The 20,918-nt window shown below is 37.8% G+C and overlaps 1 protein-coding gene across 4 annotated transcripts in view; it reads right to left on the bottom strand.

The window, feature by feature from the left end:
- fermt2 (FERM domain containing kindlin 2) overlaps nucleotides 1-20,918 on the bottom strand; it is a 72,935-nt gene that overhangs the window by 14,396 nt on the left and 37,621 nt on the right. For 2 of the 4 annotated variants that reach the window (XM_084392913.1, XM_084392914.1), the window contains exons 5-12: nucleotides 17,209-17,241; nucleotides 9,550-9,775; nucleotides 8,932-9,034; nucleotides 8,462-8,569; nucleotides 4,155-4,289; nucleotides 3,584-3,633; nucleotides 202-326; nucleotides 3-109 (exon numbers count right to left, since the gene is read on the bottom strand). In XM_084392913.1, the coding sequence (XP_084249039.1) occupies nucleotides 3-109; nucleotides 202-326; nucleotides 3,584-3,633; nucleotides 4,155-4,289; nucleotides 8,462-8,569; nucleotides 8,932-9,034; nucleotides 9,550-9,775; nucleotides 17,209-17,241 (887 nt within the window). The remainder of the gene's footprint in view (nucleotides 1-2; nucleotides 110-201; nucleotides 327-3,583; nucleotides 3,634-4,154; nucleotides 4,290-8,461; nucleotides 8,570-8,931; nucleotides 9,035-9,549; nucleotides 9,776-17,208; nucleotides 17,242-20,918) is intronic. The other 2 variants (XM_084392915.1, XM_084392916.1) reach the window with 1 other exon arrangement.

Below are 20,918 nucleotides of genomic sequence, written 5' to 3'. Positions count from 1 at the left end.
ACGATATCACACCGCAGCCAGATCTCATTCATACCATCTGCTACAGGAATTAGCAACTTGATGTTGAATTTCTGAGCAGAGATGTTCACATCTGGTGTGACTTCACAGCCTACAGAGAAACAGCGGATGAGAAACAGTGCATAAGTGACAAACACGCTTTCTAACGGTGTGTGTGTGTGTGTATGTGTGTGTGTGGTTCACCTCTCAGGTTCATCTGGAGCGCTGGCGTGCCGTGCGCCTCCTCGCGGCTCTTATAGCAGGAGATCGTGATGTCCTTGAACGTGCACCAGTACTGCTTGTATCCTTTCAGAGTGAGTTTCTTTGGTCTGAGGTATAAGCAAAAGTTAGGGCAATGACTTCATGAGAGATTATTCTCTTCTGTTGAAAGAAAAGATCAGCTCTCCGACGTGTACTCTTTAAATTAAAGGCCATTAGGGTAAAAAACAAAACTGCAGTTGCGCAACTAAACTAAAAACTAAACAAGTCCTTCAACAAAATACGAGAACATTATAAAAACAGGGTTTCTGCAGGTTTCAGTAAGTCAAATTTAAGACCTTTTTAAGACATTTTAAGACCATAAATATTGAAATTTAAGACCTACACGACGCATTATCCACATTAGGTAGATAGTTACCTCGGGATCATTAGAGTATCTATCTATCTAGGATTATCTGATGTGTGTGTGTGAGAGAGGGAGATTTTTTTTAATAGAAAATTGTACTTTTGCATATTATACTGTAAAAACACAATTATTGTTGATTTTAGTTGATCATAGTTGATCTAGCCTGGGTGCCAGCCCGAACCCCGCCCACAACATTTTTTGGTCGGGAAGTTCGGTCTGGACTCGATCCGTTGAGGAGTAATTATGCCCGGCTCCCAAAAGGCCGGGCCAATCAAATTGCCAGGGCGGGCTTTAATCGATGATGGACAGATGATCTGCGGTCACGTAATCCCCCACGTCACCAAAGACCACTTGATTTGAATTAGTTTACAACAAAGACGACTGCAGCTGGAGAATTGAGATTTCACGAGTTCACATTTACAAATAAGTCAGATAGAGTATTTTCCGCACTATAAGGCGCACCGGATTATAAGGCGCACCTTCAATGAATGGCCTATTTTAGAACTGTTTTCATATATAGGGCGCACCGGATTATAAGGCGCATAGAATAGAAGATACTGCAGTCAAACGTTTGACTGGGTTTGCGTTATGCAGTGGTCACCAACCTTTTCAAGCCTAAGATCACATCCAAAGTCCAAATGTAAACCAAGATGCCTTGTATATACTCGACGCGTCCGCATGAGCGCGAAGTTAATAAAAAAATAATATCCGTCTGCTCAGGCAGATTCGGCCTAACAGCGCGCGCGCCTCTGAATCCGAAGATGCATGACTTTGAGCCGAATCTGCCCGAGCAGACGGATATTAGTAGTACATCTCATCACACCGGCACCCAGTTTGAGCGTCTAAATCAGTTATATGGTCTGGTGTTCAGTCTAAAACAAAACAGTTGCGTCAAGTATAAATGCCTCGTCTGTTTGGGGAGTTGCGCGCGCAGTCAGCGGAGGCTCGCGCTCCGGTGTCAGGCGAAAGTATAAAGGTTTAAGTCAGCGGTTGTTTAACAGACGTTAACATAAGGCGCCAGATCCATATATAAGGCGCTCCGGATTATAAGGCGCACTGTCGTTTTTTGAAAAAAATTAAGGCTTTTAAGTGCGCCTTATAGTGCGGAAAATACGGTATATGAGATTTCACACAAATAAGTCAGATATGCGCATATGACGTGCTGTCCGAGGAGATGGCTACCGAGCCCACAGTATTCCTGGTTGTGAGAGAACAAGACAAGAGTGAGGATTCGGGGTGGTGGAGGGATGCTGAAAAACTGTCAAGGAGTGTTAGGTAAGTTGACAGAGTGATTAAGCTTCCTCATGCTGATATAGGGTAACGTTAGACATGGTATTGTTTGATGACAAGTTGATATTGGATTGATTATTTGTACGTGCTCCTCCCGAACTTTGTTTATGAAACATCACGTGTAGATTCCGGCATCGCGTCTGTTCTAGAAGATATCCACAGTGCATTCATTTTAAAAGAGGAACAGAGAGCCGCGACATTTTGTTGGTTGAAAATATGAATGAAGAACATGCGTCATTTACTCCGTTGCTCTGATTGGTTGTAGGTCTATCCAATTGAGTGCAGAGTTTTTTTTTTCCTGGTTCAGTTGAGACACGCCCCATAATCAAATCTCTATGGAGAAGTATCAGACTCACATTCTGACTAGAATATGAGTATGACGAAGTCAGGCTATAGTTGATCATAACTAGAGAGGAAATGATGAGATGATTAAAGTGACCATAATTATCACGGTTATCACAGAATCCTGTTAAAAAAGTACTAATACTACAGAATGAAGTCAATTCAACAAGTTTTATGTCGAAAAACAGCAAATAACAAATTGATTAGCATCAATATGCACTTTTTGTTTACGTAAACATTAAAATACCATTAAAAATGATGGCCAGATTTTAAAAGAGTGTCTTGCAACATGTTATCTACTAACATGTACAAGTTCAAATAAAGTTTTGACAAAAAAGGTTTTATACAAAGATAAATCTCATATTTCAGCCTTTAACTAATTTTTTATAAAAAGAATGAGTCAAAAAAGATAAATGACTGACATTTACACATTAGCTTATATTTATTAGTAGTGTTTGGGTGCACCCCCATCCTTCATGTTGACTGAGCTTTCAATGTTGGTATGGAAAGGGGTGATTGGTTGGTTTCTGTCACATGACCTGCGGTGCGTTTGCGGCATTCTGAAAAGTTTAGATTTTTTTCATCTCGTTGCGCCTGGTAAAAAAATGTGCGCGTCGCTTCAATTATGAGCGTGCTTGCCGCGAGCCTACATTTGAACAAACTTGAGCGCGCAAAAGACGCGATATGTGAACGGCCTCTGGCGAGCTAGCTCATATCAAGCCACGAGCTACTGGTAGCACGCGAGCGACGTGTTGGAGACTCCTGCTCTAGGGCTCCGCTGTGTAGGCTACAACTCAGTACTTTTTAGCTACTTTGTAATAACTTTCTGCGGCCAGCGTTTCTGGAAATGAACGAGGGTAAACACTTTTTTAGACCTGACTAAATGAAATGTAAGACCTAGGATGAAAATCTGGCCGTTTTTAAGACTTTTTAAGGCCTTAAATTTAAAGTTCAGAATTTTAGACTTTTTAAGACTTTTTAAGACCCCTCCGCGGAAACCCTGTAAAAAGCTGCAGAGTGTAATTTCTTTGGCACTAGTGTTTCAAACATTTCTCTTGGCCTCCCATTGGCTGGTCAAACAGGTCTGGTCCACTCAAAACATTGTTTGAGCCAATATTATGTCACATCAGACACATTTGGACACCTCAAAACAATCACACTGGAACTCATTTTGTTGCCAATAGTGTTGTGGAAATGACACCATTTACACTTTAAACAGACTAATGTTTACAGACAGTCTATATGCTAAATATGGCAACAGGCCTTGTTTTATTTTGTTTTGATTCACACTAATAAAGACCAAAAAATGTTTTTCCAATTTCAACTCACTTGAAGACTTTTATATGGTCGGCCAGTTCAGGAATGGATGTGATGTCACCCTGAGAACACAAAGTGTATAAATAAAGTTATAAATAAAGATTATAGATCTCGTATAGTCACGAACCACAAAACACAGTCAACGGCAGAAAAATAATCACAATACACCGTTTTAATATAATTACATTTTGTTGTTGATGCGTAATGTTTGTTATGATTAAACTCCAATTTGATCTGCAATATAATGCTATCCAATCACTACATTCAAACACGGAGGACGTGACTATTTTATATTCCTGTATTTGAATTAGCTTTACTCGTATTCATGTGATGTATATCCTTGTCTAATTCTAATGCTCTTTAATGGGATGTTGTTTGTATTTGCATTTCTTTCACAAAAAAAGTGGTGAGACTGTGAAATATTACACATGTATACACATGGCTTGTGTGCTCCACTTTTTGATGATGAAACGTGCGTCAGAATGTCATGATGACACCATTTTTCTGCTTCATCACTCCTGACCAACTTGTGTTGTTTTAATTGTGCTGTGTAAATAAAGTGGCTGTTGCTGTGCTTCAGTACCAGCGTGTTGGACGTCTTTCCTCCCTCTAAGGTGATCTCCAGGTCTGAGAGAGCGGCGTCAACCTCGTCGACCTCCTTCTCACTGTTGTTCATGTGATTGTCTGAAGACATGATGGACAGCTTGTTGATGTGGTACTGCAAAGAAAAACACAAAGTCGTGCCATTTATTAATTAATCACATTGTAAATTATCTATTGCAATATTTAAAGGTGCACTGTAACTTTTGCCGCTCTGGAACTGCATGAGTCTTGCGAAAGAACGAGACAAAAACACAGTTTGGAAGATGAGTTCATAATATCATTCATTATATTAATGTTGGACAAAAAGTTACATAGAGTGCCTTTAACTCTCTCCAACATCTAGCATTTTCTCACTTAAAACGAAGCAAATTTTAAAATGTTTACATTTATAAATTATTTTTATTTATTAAAATAAATGGACAATTAAACGGCTAATGCAATACTTATCTTGACCTCGTGAGATGGACAAATATTTAGCAATGTTCCGTTTTGCATGCAACACTTTTATTAAATGATTTTTCCAATGAAATAAAAGTGAATTTGTCACTAAAATGTTCATGTTAAATGTCCAAATATTTTAGAGATTTTAAACTGTTACGCATTTGTGAAATTTAACATTTGTTTCATATTTGTTTTCAAATGTTCATGATTTGGTTTTCAATGGTTTTCACACATGCTGCAATTATAGTAATTTTATTATAGTTTTATTAATATTTTGAATTAGCTTTTATATATATATATTTATTTTTTGTGTAAATTTTAGTCCTTTTTTTGCCATTTCATTATGTACATTTGTCATTGTATTAGTTTTTATTTATTTATTTTTAAATATAGCTATTTAGGTTTAATTTATTTTTATTTTTATTTCAGTTTTAGTTTTTTTTTTTCATTTCCAGTTAATTTAATAATTTAAGTGCTTCAACTTATTTCAGTTAAATGCCAAGGCAACATTTCTAATTTTCATTTAAGTTTATAACTATTATATGAAGTGAACTACTAATATATTATAACTAATATTTATATTTAGCTTTATTTCAATTAACCGAAATGTTTTTAATAGTTTTGGTTCACAATAATGACCCTGCTTTGACCTCATGAGACGAGCAAACAACATGTTTTGAAGGTGAAGCAACTTTATTTTCTGTACGAGCTCAAAGCCTGTGACTTCTTTCTTCTATTAAAGTTAGCGGTCAAGCGATCCCCATGCTACTACAGCGAGCAGCTGGACTGCAGAAGCACATTCACCGATACGTGCAAACATTGCTGATGACAGCTCCACTTTCAAAATGGAGGCCGGAAGGCATTTTCATGTCACCATTTCTCTGCTCGGATAAGAGTGGTTAGTACGTGAATGACATGCCTATTTCTCTCAACAGTAAACAGACTCGCTATAACGCCGGCTAAACTTAGACCTGCTGATGTTTGATGTCGACGAGCTCTTCTACCCAGAGACACGGACCATGAGCCAACCTCACACAGGGTATAGAGGAATCATGGAGTTAAATTTAAGACCTTTTTTAAGACTCTTTCAAGTTTCCATTCATTTTAAGACCTCATCGCCACTTCAAGTTTTTACATCGGCGACACTTTAACTTACATTTACTATATATTGATTGTAAGATAGCACAACTAAACAGTCTCAGTTTGTGATGATTCCTTATCAATGCAACATAATTCAGAAGGGTGGGAACGAAGCAAAAGAGAATTAATTGACAAATTAATACAATTCTTTGGACAAATATACACAATGAAAGGTTGTTACAAAATTTAAAGGTGCAGTGTGTAATTTTTAGTGGCATCTAGTGGTGAGGTTACGAACTGCAACCAACAGAAGTTACAGTGGCCGACAGGAAAAGATGAGGTTTAGAAATGAGGTTTACTTGATTATTCAGTAAAATATTATTGTTACTTGGTCATCATTGTGTCAGTGTTTTATTCGCAGACTTTAGCTAGCTTCTTTTGCACTAACAACAACAGTGACGAAACGCGTTTTGTCCGTTCAGGGCCACTGTAGAAACATGTCGATGTAAGCGGACCCGCGGTGTGTGTAGATAGAAATGGCTCATTCTAAGGTAATAAAAACATAACGGTTCATTATGTAAGGTCTTTAAACACCACTCAAAATATATGATTTTGCATTTCTGTCAACAGATCCTTCTAAATTTTACACAATGCATCTTTAATACCTTGGAAAATGGCATTTAATACTTTTTAAGGGCCTTAATTTTCTCTAAATTGATTGATCAACTTTTAATACTTTTTAAGACCCCGCGGACACCCTGTCATATCCACTGACACAACGTGGACTGATGGGGAGGGACAGATCTGACCAATTTAAACTCGCGGTACGTAAACAGAGAAAGTCGACACCGCTGATCCACCTCCAGAAATCCCTGCTGGAGAAACCAACACCTCCCTAGTACACCAGACTCCGGGTGGTCTTCCATGTCCCACCTCCCTGAACCAGACGCCCACTCTATATTTACATGATGTGAAGACAGTGAGGCGTCCTGAGGTGTTGTCACTCAACATTTACGAGGGTCTGAAATAGCAGGGTCATCATTGGCCAAAGCCAAATGTTTGCACACTGCAGATGCTGCGCAGGCACAGAGCCCATCCAATCCATTACAGGGCGAGAGGACCCGAGTGAAGACTGCAGACTGTCAAACGCTGGGCTTACACTGCAATCCTAACAGACGGCGCGTTCACATCAATTCTGCTATGGCTCTGACGTGCACATACTAGGTTGCTCTTAGCTTTGCTGCTTTTATTTGTATTTTATGTGTTGTTATTAGTGGCCGACTGATATTTCGCCAAGGCCGATATATCGGCCGATATTTGGCATTTTTGAAATATCGGCATTGGGCGATACGTTTTTTTGATAACTAGATGCGAAAGTTCGTCGAGACAAACTTTAAGTTGGCTTGAGAAAGTTTGGACCAGAACGTTTTTTGCTAGGCGGTTGCTAGGATGTTATGGGTGGTCGCTATGGTGTTGCTAGCTAGGGTATTCTGGGTGGTTGCTAGGCGGTTGCTAGGCTGTTCTGGGTGGTTGCTATGGTGTAGCTAGGGGGTTGCTAAGGTATTTTGGGTGGTTGCTAGGGTGTTTCAGATTCGATTCAGTGTAATATCGCCCAGGCCGATATATTGGCCGATATTTGGCATTTTTGAAATATCGGCATCGGTTGATAAGTTTTTCTGATTGGCCGATGTGTTGGAAGCGGGACTTTTATTTTGAAGGCACTCCGGACTTTTATTTTGACGGGCGGCGCTGAGAACACCAGCGCCAGAAGAGAACAGCAGCTCCTCAGATCACACAGCGCTCACTCACATTCTCCGTCTTCATTAATTTACGATCTCTGTCAGTCATATCTAATACTTTGTTAGACAGAACTGGTAAACAAAGAAAGTAAATGGTGTGCGAAGTAAGTAAAGTAAAGCGTTTGCTTTTATATTATTTGTAACAGAAAAGGCAAACAATCAGGCTAAAACACTTAATCATTTGCCGTCAACATTCAGCAAATGCGCATCTACGTCATTTAATCAAATCTCTGAATATCTAATAAACATTTAATTTCACAAACCTTGCAGATTTAATCGAATCCAGCTGTGATATCTTGTGAAGTGTGCATTACTGTCTGCGAGTGACGGTCGGTCCGTGAGTGAGTGCGAACAGAAGATCAGCTTCACAGGAGACGCGATCGAAAAACTTTAAATCCTTCATTTGCTGATATATAACCAGTTGCCCACTGTGTCATGTTCATATCTGTGATATATCCAGTTGCCAACTGTGTCATTTTCATATCGTTTTCACTGTGCTGTATGTAAAATTAGCGTTACCTTGTCTTTATTTGAAAAAATATGATTACCAGCACGAAATTACCAGATTACTGAGTGCCCTGTTACAGTGTTTACCCTTTTATTCACATATTCATATATTTCTAAACAATTACTTTGTGAAAAATACTGTAATAGGATTGCAGATTCAAGAAGTTGCCATCTAAAGTATAAAAGCATGTTTATTTTAAAGATTTGTTTTATAATTTATTTAATTTATTAAATATTGATTAAAATAAATATATATATATATATAAATATCGGCTTTATATCGGCCATCTCTCTAAGATATCGGCATCGGCATCAAAAAAACAATATCGGTCGACCACTAGTTGTTACGCAGGGATTATTTTCTTATTGTTTATCTGGTTGTTCTGTAAAGCGCTTTGGTCCGCCTAGTGGCTGTTGTAAATGTGCTATATAAATAAAGTGAACTTGAACTTGAACGTACCTGGAGCGCGGCGAACATCATCATCTCCTCCTCGGTGCACTCGATTTCCTCCAGTAAGATGGCCCACTTGGCCTGTTCGTACAGCTGGTTCACCCTGATGGCGTCATACTGCAGGACAGCGTTAAAAACACGACACCTTATGACACGCTCTATTCAGGAAACACAGCACATGTGTGTAATGGTGCTTTTCCACTGCATGGTACGGCTCGCTTTAAATGGTACCACCTCTGTTGAGGTTCCAAGCCTGCCATACCGGATACTAAAATGTGACGTGAAAACACTACGGAGCAATAGTAATAATGAAGCGTGAATAAACACGACTAATTAAAAGCTTTTACATGAATGGCTTCCCACAAACATCTACTATATGACTTCAATAATAAGCAATTAGCCAGTCAGTGTTCGTGTGTAACTGGCACTGAAATAAGCATGATAACAATGCTGAGTTTTCAAACACAGAACACACTGACCTTTGGGTTGAGGTCAAAGAAGCTGTGATACTTGAACCGGAGCAGAAGAACCTCGTTCTCCTTCACATCTTGTTCCATCAGTGATCTGGAGGAGTCCAGCCACCTTCACAAACACATTCAGAGGAACACCAATTAAAGGGATAGTTCACCCAAAAATGAAAATCAGCCCATGATTTACTCACCCTGAGGAGTATATGCCTAGGAGTATATGACATTCTTCCTTCAGACGAATACAATCTGAGTTATATTAAAAAAATGTCCTGGCTCTTCCAAACTAAATAATGGGAGTGAATGGGCACTATTTTTGGAAGTCCATTAAAGTGCATCTATCCATCATAAAAGTGTCCCAAACGGCTCCGAGGGGTTAATAAAGGCCTTCTGAAGTGAAGCGATGCGTTCGTGTAAGAAAAATATCCATATTTAAAACTTTGTCAACTAAAGTTCCCATTATTTAGCTTGGAAGAGCCGGGACATTTATTAATATAACTCAGATTGTATTCGTCTGAAGGAAGAAAGTCATATACACCTAGGATGACTTTAGGGTGAGTAAATCATGAGCTAATTTTCATTTTTGGCTGAATCACAGAGTCTTCACAGATCAGATCTGCCCCAACTTACCCCTGGTTGATCTTGGCCTTGTCCAGGAGGGACTGTGGTTTGTACATCTTGACCAGGACGTCTGGTGAGGTGATGGGCTGGCTGACAGCGAGGATGCTGGGATTGCCTTCGGACAGGGGACTGTCTCCAAACCAGGCCGTGGTGGGGGACAGAGGGCTGCCGTCCCGAGAGTCATAGGTAGGCGTCATGGTCTTGCTGTAAAGTCCGGGACTAGAATAGATGCTCCCTGAAATTAAACACGACCATTAGTAAAGGCCTAAAACAGGCGGCACCCCATTCCCACGACAAGCCAGGCGGAGGGCTGGGCAGAACGACATGTATTTTAGGGCTGTGAAACGGTTTACATAATATATGTGTGTGTGTATAATTATTTTGTATATATAATTACACACACATGCATGTATATATTTTAACAATATATAATATAATATATAAATATATATTGTATACATAAATACGATAAAAAAATAAATAAATAAATAAATAAAAATAAAAATAAATAAATAAATATATATATATATATATATATATATATATATATATATATATATATATATATATATATATATATATATATATACACACACATACACTTGTATATACAAAATAATTACACACACACACACACACACATAATATTATTATAACTTTTATTTTGGATGCGATTAATTGTTTTACAGCCCTAATATATTGTGCAACAACAGAAATGTGTCAACCAGTAGAGTACGATTTAGTTTTGTAAACATGATGTACATGTTGGTTATTTGTGCTCTTCAAGCGGTTGCAGTTTGACCCTTCACATTTCCGGGGATCTCAGAAGGGGAAGTCATCATAGTTGTGTGTAAACGTCTTTAGAAATGAACGGAAACTACACAAAATATATAGCAAACTAAAAAATCTACAATGTCTGTGATTTTACAAAACAGGAAAAACACTGAGAGATTGATTACACTGGTTTGAAGAGAGAACGATGTAAAATGTGCCGTCATTCCCTCAGCCATTTTATTAAAAACACTATCGCAGCGTTAACTAGTTCTCTGTAATTTAAAGTAATGCAACACAAAACAGAGTAACAAATGAACATTATTTAAAAAAAAGAAAAAAATATGAAAATATAGAAAAAAGCTAATTTACAATAACTGTGGAAAAGCATCACAGTCTGTGAAAAAAGTCCATTTATATATAAAAAGGCTGGATAGAGTGCATATATCTGCTACATATCGCCATTTTGAGTGTCCTTTATAATGTTTCTACACTGATGTCATTTGTTATGAACAATATTTTTTTGGTTTGCTCTCATTATATTCTGAATAAAAGGATAAAATAATTGCAGATTAGAATATTAAACTAGATTAAATTGACATTTTTACATTGTTATAAAACAAAACATTTGAATTGGGTTGAATTTTTGTTGTTGCAAAAAGAACTATCGTTGTCACGATAATTATTTAAGAGTAAAGGTCATTGCACACGGAGTCGGACATTTTCACATGTTAAAAATGTGTCAATCACGTTTACACACTGCCTCCGAAACTTTCATCCGTCATTAAAAAAATTCATATCGGGTCCGATTTTCTGTGTTTTCCGCGTTTTCCGCATGCGTAGCAAGCCTTCTGAGAGGCGCTCACGACGAATACGACTTAAGATTGTGTCATACCGCCCACTCCTAGCCGGATATGTGTAACCAAACACAATGACTGAAAAATGCAGTAAAACTGATGCTCACACAATCATTCACATGACTGTACATTTCTGGTCAAGGCAGCATGCAGAACACAGTAAACACAGAGTCAAACGTTGCGATGGTCATGAGGGGTGACTGAAGCATTCAGATGGGTCTCAGTGCACCAATCCAGCTGTTATCATCATCACAGATCATTCACACATTCAGTACATTAGTGCTCATCAATCTTTAAACACTTCAGTCAATGCCTACAGGACAACCTGAGCAATTTCCCCCAGTCCTCAACAGGTTCAGTTGGTTATTAAATAGAGACTTCTGGATGCTAACTGGTCAATGCAGAATTCTAGCTGTGCAAAAATGTGTATAAGCACCCATAGAGACCCATAGAGACCCATATAACCTTAATTTAGACGACCAGGGCTAAAAGGATGACACTTAATGAACAAGATTAATAAAACAAAGCTTTAATGAGTGTAAGTGTCCTAATATATGCGTATTATGTTGCAGCCTTATATAATAGCACAAAGGTATGAGAGGCCATGGTATTTTGTGAATATAATCACAGCTGAAGGAGTTGCACTTAATGACGCTGTGTAGATTATTGTTCAAACATTTGTGAGATTGGTTATTAGTTTATGTGTAGTCAAAGTTCCTGAGCATTAAAAATAGGCAAGAAAGTGGTTTGTAAACACTAAAAAAAACTAGGAATATCAAAGCTGAGAAAGTCCTTTACTGTATTAAAGGGGTCGGTCATATAATGGTACATGCACTTTTACAAGTTGATTGTACTGAAATGTGTGTTGGCAGTGCCTGTACACCAGTGGTTCTCAATTCCAGTCCTCGTGACCCACTGCTCTGCACATTTTGCATGTCTCTCTTATCTGACACACTCAGTTCAGTTCATGGAGTCTCTCCTAATGAGCTGATGATCTGGTTCAGGTGTGTTAAATAAGGGAGACATACAAAATGTGCAGAGCAGTGGGTCACGAGGACTGGAATTGAGAACCACTGCTGTACACAACCATCATATAATCATAAAAATCCATCTAGTGTTTTTTTTTTTAAATCTCCTTATATGTTTTCCCCCGTCTCAAATCGAGCCATTCAATTTTGTGACATCACGCGGTCGGACGCCCCTCCCCCGATTGTTGATTGACAGCAGCGTTTCAACACAGACCCGCCCTCGCTCGTGAGCGAGCTGTCAGTGTCATCATAGTCCGCCATTGTTGATACGCTGGAGCAGAATGGCGTCTAAGCGATTGTGGTGTTCAGTTCTTGGGTGTAATAAGGAACACAGCAGTCATTTTGATGTTCCTAAATCCGAACCGCTGAAGACGCAGTGGCTGAGTTTTGAAGGGAATATTCCCCACGATCAACGTCAATGCTTTCATGTTTGCGTGAATCATTTCACACACCAGACTGCTTTATAAACGAGGGTCAGTATGAAGCTGGTTTGGCTAAGAAGCTGCTCCTGAAAAAAGGATCGGTACCAACTATTCGTGTTCCTGCTGCACCTCCAGAAGAAGTGAGTGTAATGTTTTATTAACCTTTATATTAATATTTATATTAATCTTTGCAAATCGCTTGCACACTTCACGATGAATGCGGCTGTTTACACTCAGGGTACATTATGGCATGTTTTCTATGTACGACGTTCTCAAAATAATTAATAATCCCACGTTTATAATGAACAACACGTTATGGTTATTGTGTTATTATTAAAAACGGTGTACGCACAGAACAGAGGGGCGGGGTGAGCAAAGCTCATTATCATTTAAAGACACATGCACAGAAACGGCGTGCTGAAAACGAAGCTGTTTTTGACCTGGTAAAACGAGTGTTTTCTTACAATACTAATGAGAATTTTTAATTAAAGTATATTAAAAACTTTTAATTTAGACCCTAAAGAATCATATTAGCTTGTACAAAAATGGCATTATATGACCCCTTTAATAAAATAAACATTTAATAATTTGAACTAACAACTGATGGAGAAAGGCCTAATAAACTGCTAATTTATGGATAAAAGTGAACACTTTTGTACTTTTTGTGAAGCAGAATTATCATCTGACCCACGGGATCAACAAAACACCTTTATTTGTTCCATGTCTCTTTAAAACAGGGCATTACCTTTAGTTACATCATGTTAAAAGAAATGTGAATTCAGCAAATTAAAAATAAACTACTGGCAAGACATCATCGCTAAAATCAGGTTGTGTGAGCAATAATGCAGTGCAAAGATAAACTAGCTGTGCAAAGATATAATTTTAAGGGAAGACGCCATCATTCCTCCACTTTTTAAACTTGTTTACGGTCATAAATCAGACAAATCACAGTTACACTACACATTTTTCTCTAACCACTCAAGTGACCAATCACAGAGCGAGTCAAACAGAAGCGCTGAAGCGAAGCCAGTAATGCGGCAGTGGGAGGCCACAGTCATGAGGAGGGACGGGAAGAGCTCTGGGTCATGAGAAAAGAGACAGGCGTTCTCAGAAACTCAAGGTCACACTCCCCTCGGGGACTGAGGAAGCCTGACCGTCAGCGTTCGGATGTTTACTCGACTCTACACACTGCTGAGGAATGCTCAAATAACCCCAATACACAAACACACGGATGCTTTAGCTCACAATCATGTCTAAAACAAGTGATGAGGAGGAGGAGGAGTGTTCACTCGCTCATGTGTCAAACTGTCTTGCTAATCAATTAGATAATTACAGTGTTTGCAAGGCTGGAGTGTCTTAGAAAGTCCTATTATTATTATTATTATTATTATTATTTGTTTTAATTCTTCATATTTTTCTGAAATTAATTACAGATTCTATTTGGTTTCATGGACAATTTCAGCCTTGTTATTGTTTTTCATGAACTTTATACTTTGTTTTCCTAAAACGGTGTGTTTGTTAGAGAGCTTTCAACAGAAAAAGCTGAATATAAATGGCGGCTTCAGTTGATGTACAATCATTGCCACGTCACCATTTGGTTTTGAAGTCTGAGGAAATGCAGGCCAATCACAATCATCAAATAAGTGTTTGCTTGTGAATCAGACTACACTGCACACTTGTTTTTCTGTGCAGTTCGAAAAAAACAAATAAATAAAAGCATTTTGCCAATTTTTCATGTTGTCACAACTAAGAAAAAAATAATGTATTTTTCTGTGGCGTTGGAGATTCGGCACCAGTGACACCAGTTGCTGAGGACATTCACCTCAGCCTTGAGAGCCAGTCTCACTGCACGCTTTACTCCACTGACTTGCATTCCTACACATGCCAATGTGGGAGACCGGAAACACAAGCTCATGCAAATTTCCTTGCTTTCCAAAGTTCAAGTTTGGTCAAGTTTGCAAGATCGGCATGACCTCTGAGCGGATTTAAAAGAATGAAAGCTTTAAAGATCTGCAGAACTGCAGTGTGGCAGTAAAGTAGATCACATATTTTTTACATTTTGGATGAATTATATGTTAAATTATGTAAAAAAATAAAAATAAATCATTATGACCGTTGCAGTGTCCATAGATATTTTGCATGCTCATAAAGTGGCGGCAGCTTCAAGTGTGCAATCTCATTTGCATACTGAGAGTTTTTTTGCATTTACTTGCATTCTAAATTTGTGATCGGCCCTTTATTTTATTTTACTTTATTTTACTATCATTTTTGTATTTGGCTTTACAACTCTCCTATCATTTGACTTTACCACTATTTTTTGGGTCCCACTTTATGTTAAGTGGCTATAAGTAGGGCTGGGTATTGACACAAATTTCACAATTCGATTCGATTTCGATTCAATATTGATTATTCTGGATATCAGGTACAATACATTGCAAATTTTCTCAAGGAAAACAAATCTCTTAACTATTATTGGTAAAAATTTACGGATTTGTATACAAACACTTAAAATACACTTATTTATTTTTATAATAATAAAGTTATATGAAATTGTATAAAAACTTAAATGGTGGCTGTCAAAAAACTTTCCAGATTTATTCAAATATGCATTAAATATTGAAGAACATTAAAAATTATAATGAATATGTAATATGGTGCATATATTTAGCTAAATGCTCCTCTCTAGAGTTAATTGTTCTAGCTGACTGACGAGTTTATGGTCACTGGATATGGTTTTTCTGAGGTAAATGTGACGTGACATGACATTGTTTTACTGACGTCTTTCCACGGTTGAAACACTGATTTGGCGATTCCATGTCACATGATACGGATTTCGATAAGTTGTACTCTACCTTTTAACACACTTTCAGATGCTCGTTCATGTTTATCTCGCACTGTAACTGGTGTTATTAAGGTGGAAGAGAAGATCATGTGCTGCTCTAGAGCTGAGCCAGAGCGATCTCACGCCACAGCGACAAAACAGTAATTATGTTTTTGAATTTCATCAGAAAATGGACGTAATTTGAAATCTTTGAAATCTTTCATATCAATAGTAACAAAGGCACAAAGATTATTGTGATTTATTGGATGGGATGTGCTCTACAATGTTCCAGTCATTCATCAACTGAACACAGGATGACTAGCCTAATCGATTCTTGGGATTTAAGAATCGGTATCGGTTCGTTAAAATGAGAATCGATTAAAATCGAGAAATCGATATTTTTTACCCAGCCCTATCTATAAGTACTATGCACTTACATCGAAATTTATAATTTGATACAATGGACGTATTGTGTACATACATGGTTTTACATTGTACTTACATTTTGAAAATACCTGCATGTAATTACACTGTTGACCTTCCCTTATACCTTAACCTACCCATACCACCACATCAGTCCCTAACCTTACCTGTATCACACCTCAATAGCAGCACAAGTGTTTTACAATACAACATGAACACAAGAAGTGCATTGTACTTAAAGCCACTTAAAGGGATACTCCACTTTTTTTGGAAATAGGCTCATTTTACAACTGAGTTAAACAGTTGAGTTTTACCGTTTTCGGATCCATTCAGCCGATCTCCGGGTAGCTTAGCATAATGAATTGAACCGGACAAGACCATTAGCACCATTAGCGTAATGATGCCTGCTTCACCCATGGTACGGCAGCAAAGTTTCTTGATTATTACGCAGGAAGTTCCTAGCCATATCAGCCTAGAAAATCGCAACTTTTCATTTTCTGTCGGTCTTAGTACACGATGTAACTACAGAAGAGTCAAGTTTTTAATAGGAAAAATATCGAAACTCTTTGTTCATTTTTTTGAGAGAGATGCTAATGGTCTTGTCCGGCTCAATTCATTATGCTAAGCTATGCTAAAAGTGGGACCCCCAGACCCGGAGATCGGCTGAATGGATTCGAAAACGGTAAAACTCAACTGTTTAACTCTGGGGGAGGTGTAAAATGAGCCTATTTCCAAAAAAAGTGGAGTATCCCTTTAACATAAAGTGGGACCATTTTTTGTTGCCTTGCAAGCACTGGTATTTCCTTCCAAATGCTCCAATGAAATAGAAGAAAAGAAAACCTGTTAAACACATGCTGTCCCCTCCACTCTCTTCATGAGGCTGTTTTCCTCAGGGAATAGCTATGTTCCTATGCATCTGAATATGCTGGTATTATATGGTTTGTTTTTACAACCAGTTATGACGAGCTCCTGATAAAAGCTTGAGTAAATCAATATCACTATTGGCTGCTGGGGTTAAAAAATAAAATAAAATCGATATTTGCTGAAGCATCCTGACCTGAGCATCCCAACCGTTTAGTGCGGCTCGTGACTTGACCTTTCATTCATTTATCTCTAATTTTATATAGATTTCAGGACAAAGTGAGACCAAACTGTGAACCGATAAGCGAACGCAAGGGAATGCACTGTTTGGGCAAAAGCTCATCTCATGACCCTCGTCAGCTGAGGCGTCACTGAAGCAGAGAGAGTCATGTGACCAGAGCCAGGGATTTCTGCCGTGGTCATGTGACTTCTCCAGCTGAGGTGAAGGAAGCAATGCGGGAAATCAGGAAAAAAGGGAACCTTACCTTTTACCGGTCCAATGTATAGTATCTCAGAGGCTTGAGGAATGAGAGGAAACGTAGAAAAGAAAACAACAAAGAGAGAGAAAGAGGGTGAATGAAAGGATATAATAAAGAGATTAACAGCTTGGAGGAAAGGAAAGTGTTAACATGCAAAGTGAGACAAGATGTAACAACAGTTTCAAGAAGAAATCTCAAAAGAAAGACAGAAAAGGTCTCTAGTGGCTGCATTTATTTGATCAAAAATACAGTAAAAACTGTAACTTTATGAAATATTATTACAATTTAAAATAACTGATGTAATAAGTTTTCAGATGTAATGTATTCCTGTGATTTTCAGCATCATTACTTCAGTCTTCAGCGTCACATGATCCTTTAGAAATCACTCTAATATGATGATGTGCTGCTTAATATTATCCCAAACTGACTGGTATATGGGACACCAAATCTTCACCCTATTTTGTGTAAAAGTGACCAACAGTAGCTCTAGGGCTGCTCAATTATGGCAAAAATCATAATCACGATTATTTTGGTCAATATTGAAATCACGATTATTTAACACGATTAGAGGTGGGTGATATGATCAAAGTCTCATTTTAAATGTCAGTGAAATTTCACAATTACAAAAAAAAAAAAAGAAAGAAAAGTAAACAGTCACCAATACAATAAGAACAAAGAAACTAAATTACAAACAAAAATACAAATTTAGGGTGTGTTCACACTTGCCGTCTTTTTTTTTTACATTATAATCCTATGAAGTAAACCGTGTGTTTTTTAAAAAAATTCCGAGCGTTTTTTTTAAACGCCACCGCATCTTAGCGAGACCTGTCGTTTCCATAACAACAAGAAAAAAATGGTGAATGTGCGGTAGATGGACTTATTGTACTAGTGTCGTAGCACAAGGGGTTATATGACATGAGCACAAAACTCTACCATAATATACACCATAAAGACAAAAAAAGTCTTTGTAATGATGTTGTAATGTTGTAAAAAGTAATGATTTTGATTAATATGCGCTCGTTCTTTAGGTTAACATGCGCCCTGTCACATGTGCAACAGTCATCTATTACTCACCAATCAAATAAGGCTTTGGCGAGGAAAAAATTCGCTTTGGCCGCTGCCAAAAAAAAATTCGATGCAGGAAAACCCCTGATTTGGTGTGGGCTTTTAGGGAGGAAAGAAAGGAAGGTGCGAGGGACAGAAGGCAGCAGCGGCACAATAATCGTGTTTTCATAATCGTTGGAAGCCAAAATCGAAATTGAAAATCAATTCTGATTAATCGCACAGCCCTAAGTAGCACTGCAGAGAGTTCAGATGGCGAACACAAATGAAGACAGAGCCTCTACTTGCAGAGCTGATTGTCTCGACTGACGATCCGTGGAGGAAGAAGGGAAAGGAACAGAAATACTTCTGGGTGGAGGAGCTGGTGTCCTGATCATGCCGTTATCAAAGCGGATCTTATCACAGCGATTGAGTTCAGTCCCTCTGAAAGCGGATCAAGCGGCGGGTCCAGAACGGCTCCCGTTTCATTTCTCCATCCTAAAAGAGCCTTTGTGCCGTAAAAACTAGGGGTGTAACGATGCCCTCATGTCACGATTCGATACATATCACGATACTGAACTCACGATACGATATTATTGCGATACTCCAAGACATACAGTACAGGCCAAAAGTTTGGACACATTACTATTTTTAATGTTTTTGAAAGAAGTTTCTTCTGCTCATCAAGCCTGCATTTATTTGATCAAAAATACAGAATTTTTTTTTATATTGTGATATATTATTACAATTTAAAATAATTGGTTTTCAATTTATTATACTTTAAATGATCATTTATTTCTGTGATGCAAAGCTGAATTGTCAGCATCATTACTCCAGTCTATCACATGATCCTTTAGAAATCGCTCTAATATTCTGATTTATTATGAGTGTTGGAAACAGTTCTGCTGCCTAATATATTTGATGAATAAAAGGTTAAAAAGAACTGCATTTATTCAAAATAAAAAAATATTTTCTAATAATATAAATCTTCTTTACTATCACTTTTTTATCAATTTAACACATCCTTCTGAATAAAAGTACTGATTTATTTCAAAAAAAGAAAGAAAAAAAATTACTGTATTTTACTGTAAAAATAATTGTTTTACTTTTTATTCATCAAAGTATCCTAAAAAAGTATCACAGGTTATGATAAAATATTAAGCAGCAGAACTGTTTCCAACTTTGATAATGAATCATCATATTAGAATGATTTCTAAAGGATCATGTGATAGACTGGAGTAATGATGCTGACAATCCAGCTTTGCATCACAGAAATAAATGATAATTTAAAGTATAATAAATTGAAAACCAATTATTTTAAATTGTAATAATATATCACAATATTACATTTTTTTTCTGTATTTTTGATCAAATAAATGCAGGCTTGATGAGCAGAAGAAACTTCTTTCAAAAACATTAAAAATAGTAATGTGTCCAAACTTTTGGCCTGTACTGTATGATAAAAGGTTAACAAAAAAATTAACTGTTGATTAAAATGCTAAATTAGGTTTTACATTGTGTGTGTAAATGAACAGGCTTGGACTTGATGCTGAAACCCAAAGCACAGGACAATAGAGACACCAGAATAACAATATTCATGATTCTGAAGCTGAAAACCCAGAATTATTGTAGATGAATATACTTGATCTGTCACTGACTAGATATATTTAAGATAATGTAGGACACCTTTCACTGGTAACATCAGACATTTGGCATCATCAGGACACACAAATATTCCCCATTACATTATTATACATTATATTCATATAGGCTAGTAGTTTAATGTAGTGCTGACACTAAAACTCTTGAATTTTTTCCTCACACAGTAATTTTCATTTTGGGTGAACGATCCACGATACATGCTGTTGCATTTTTGTATAGCGATATATTGTGACACCCCTAGTTAAAACCAGTCTTTATAGCCCCTAAACATCTTCACTCCTGCACTAATGTAACGAGGGTCATCGTGAGGTTACATGGAAGAACTGAAGAAACAAGTGGAGAACAGATCTAGACACAGGCGTTCTGAGTGTGCGTGGGGGAAGCACAATAGACCCTATTCATGCGGACCTGGAGTCTGTCCTCTGCGCATCTTAAATGGGTTTAGCGCATCATGTGTGGGGATGCATCTGACTGCTCGCTTTCAAAATGGCAGAGCGACCAAAATATGTGCGGAATCTAAACCATTCACGCTTCGGAGTTAGAGCGAGAGCCTGCAAATGATATGCTTCTCTCAGCCCACACGTTTCTCATTTCAGCACCATTTCAACACAACCACCCTTTTGTTTTCCTGCTCCTCAACCACACATTATGGAGCTTCATGGGCTCCAAACCATCAAACTCTGTCCACGCTGCAGACAAGCGGCGCGATGTGGCACGACAACCAGAGGCGCTCCAGTCAACCATCACTTTGTATTGACCGTATCTTGGGTTTGCAATTCGAACCCAAATCCCGAGTACTTCAGCATGTGCTTTACCTGCACCGTTTGTGCTGTGGATGTGAGCTCGAGTTGTGTGGCTTGTTGAAGAGAGGAGTGCTATTACTATCATGCTAATGTAAAACTATCACATTCATTTATGTTGAGTTGCTTGGCCACTTTTGATTGTTGTTTTCAATGCTTTTTTTAGGGAACCCATAAAAAACTGAACATTTTATATTTGCACATGGCCCTATA

Source organism: Rutilus rutilus (genome assembly GCF_951802725.1).
Source record: "Rutilus rutilus genome assembly, chromosome: 21".
In the NCBI taxonomy this organism is placed as follows: domain Eukaryota; kingdom Metazoa; phylum Chordata; class Actinopteri; order Cypriniformes; family Leuciscidae; genus Rutilus; species Rutilus rutilus.
Note: the sequence above shows the minus strand (reverse complement) of the source record. Positions and strands in the feature narration are given on the sequence as shown.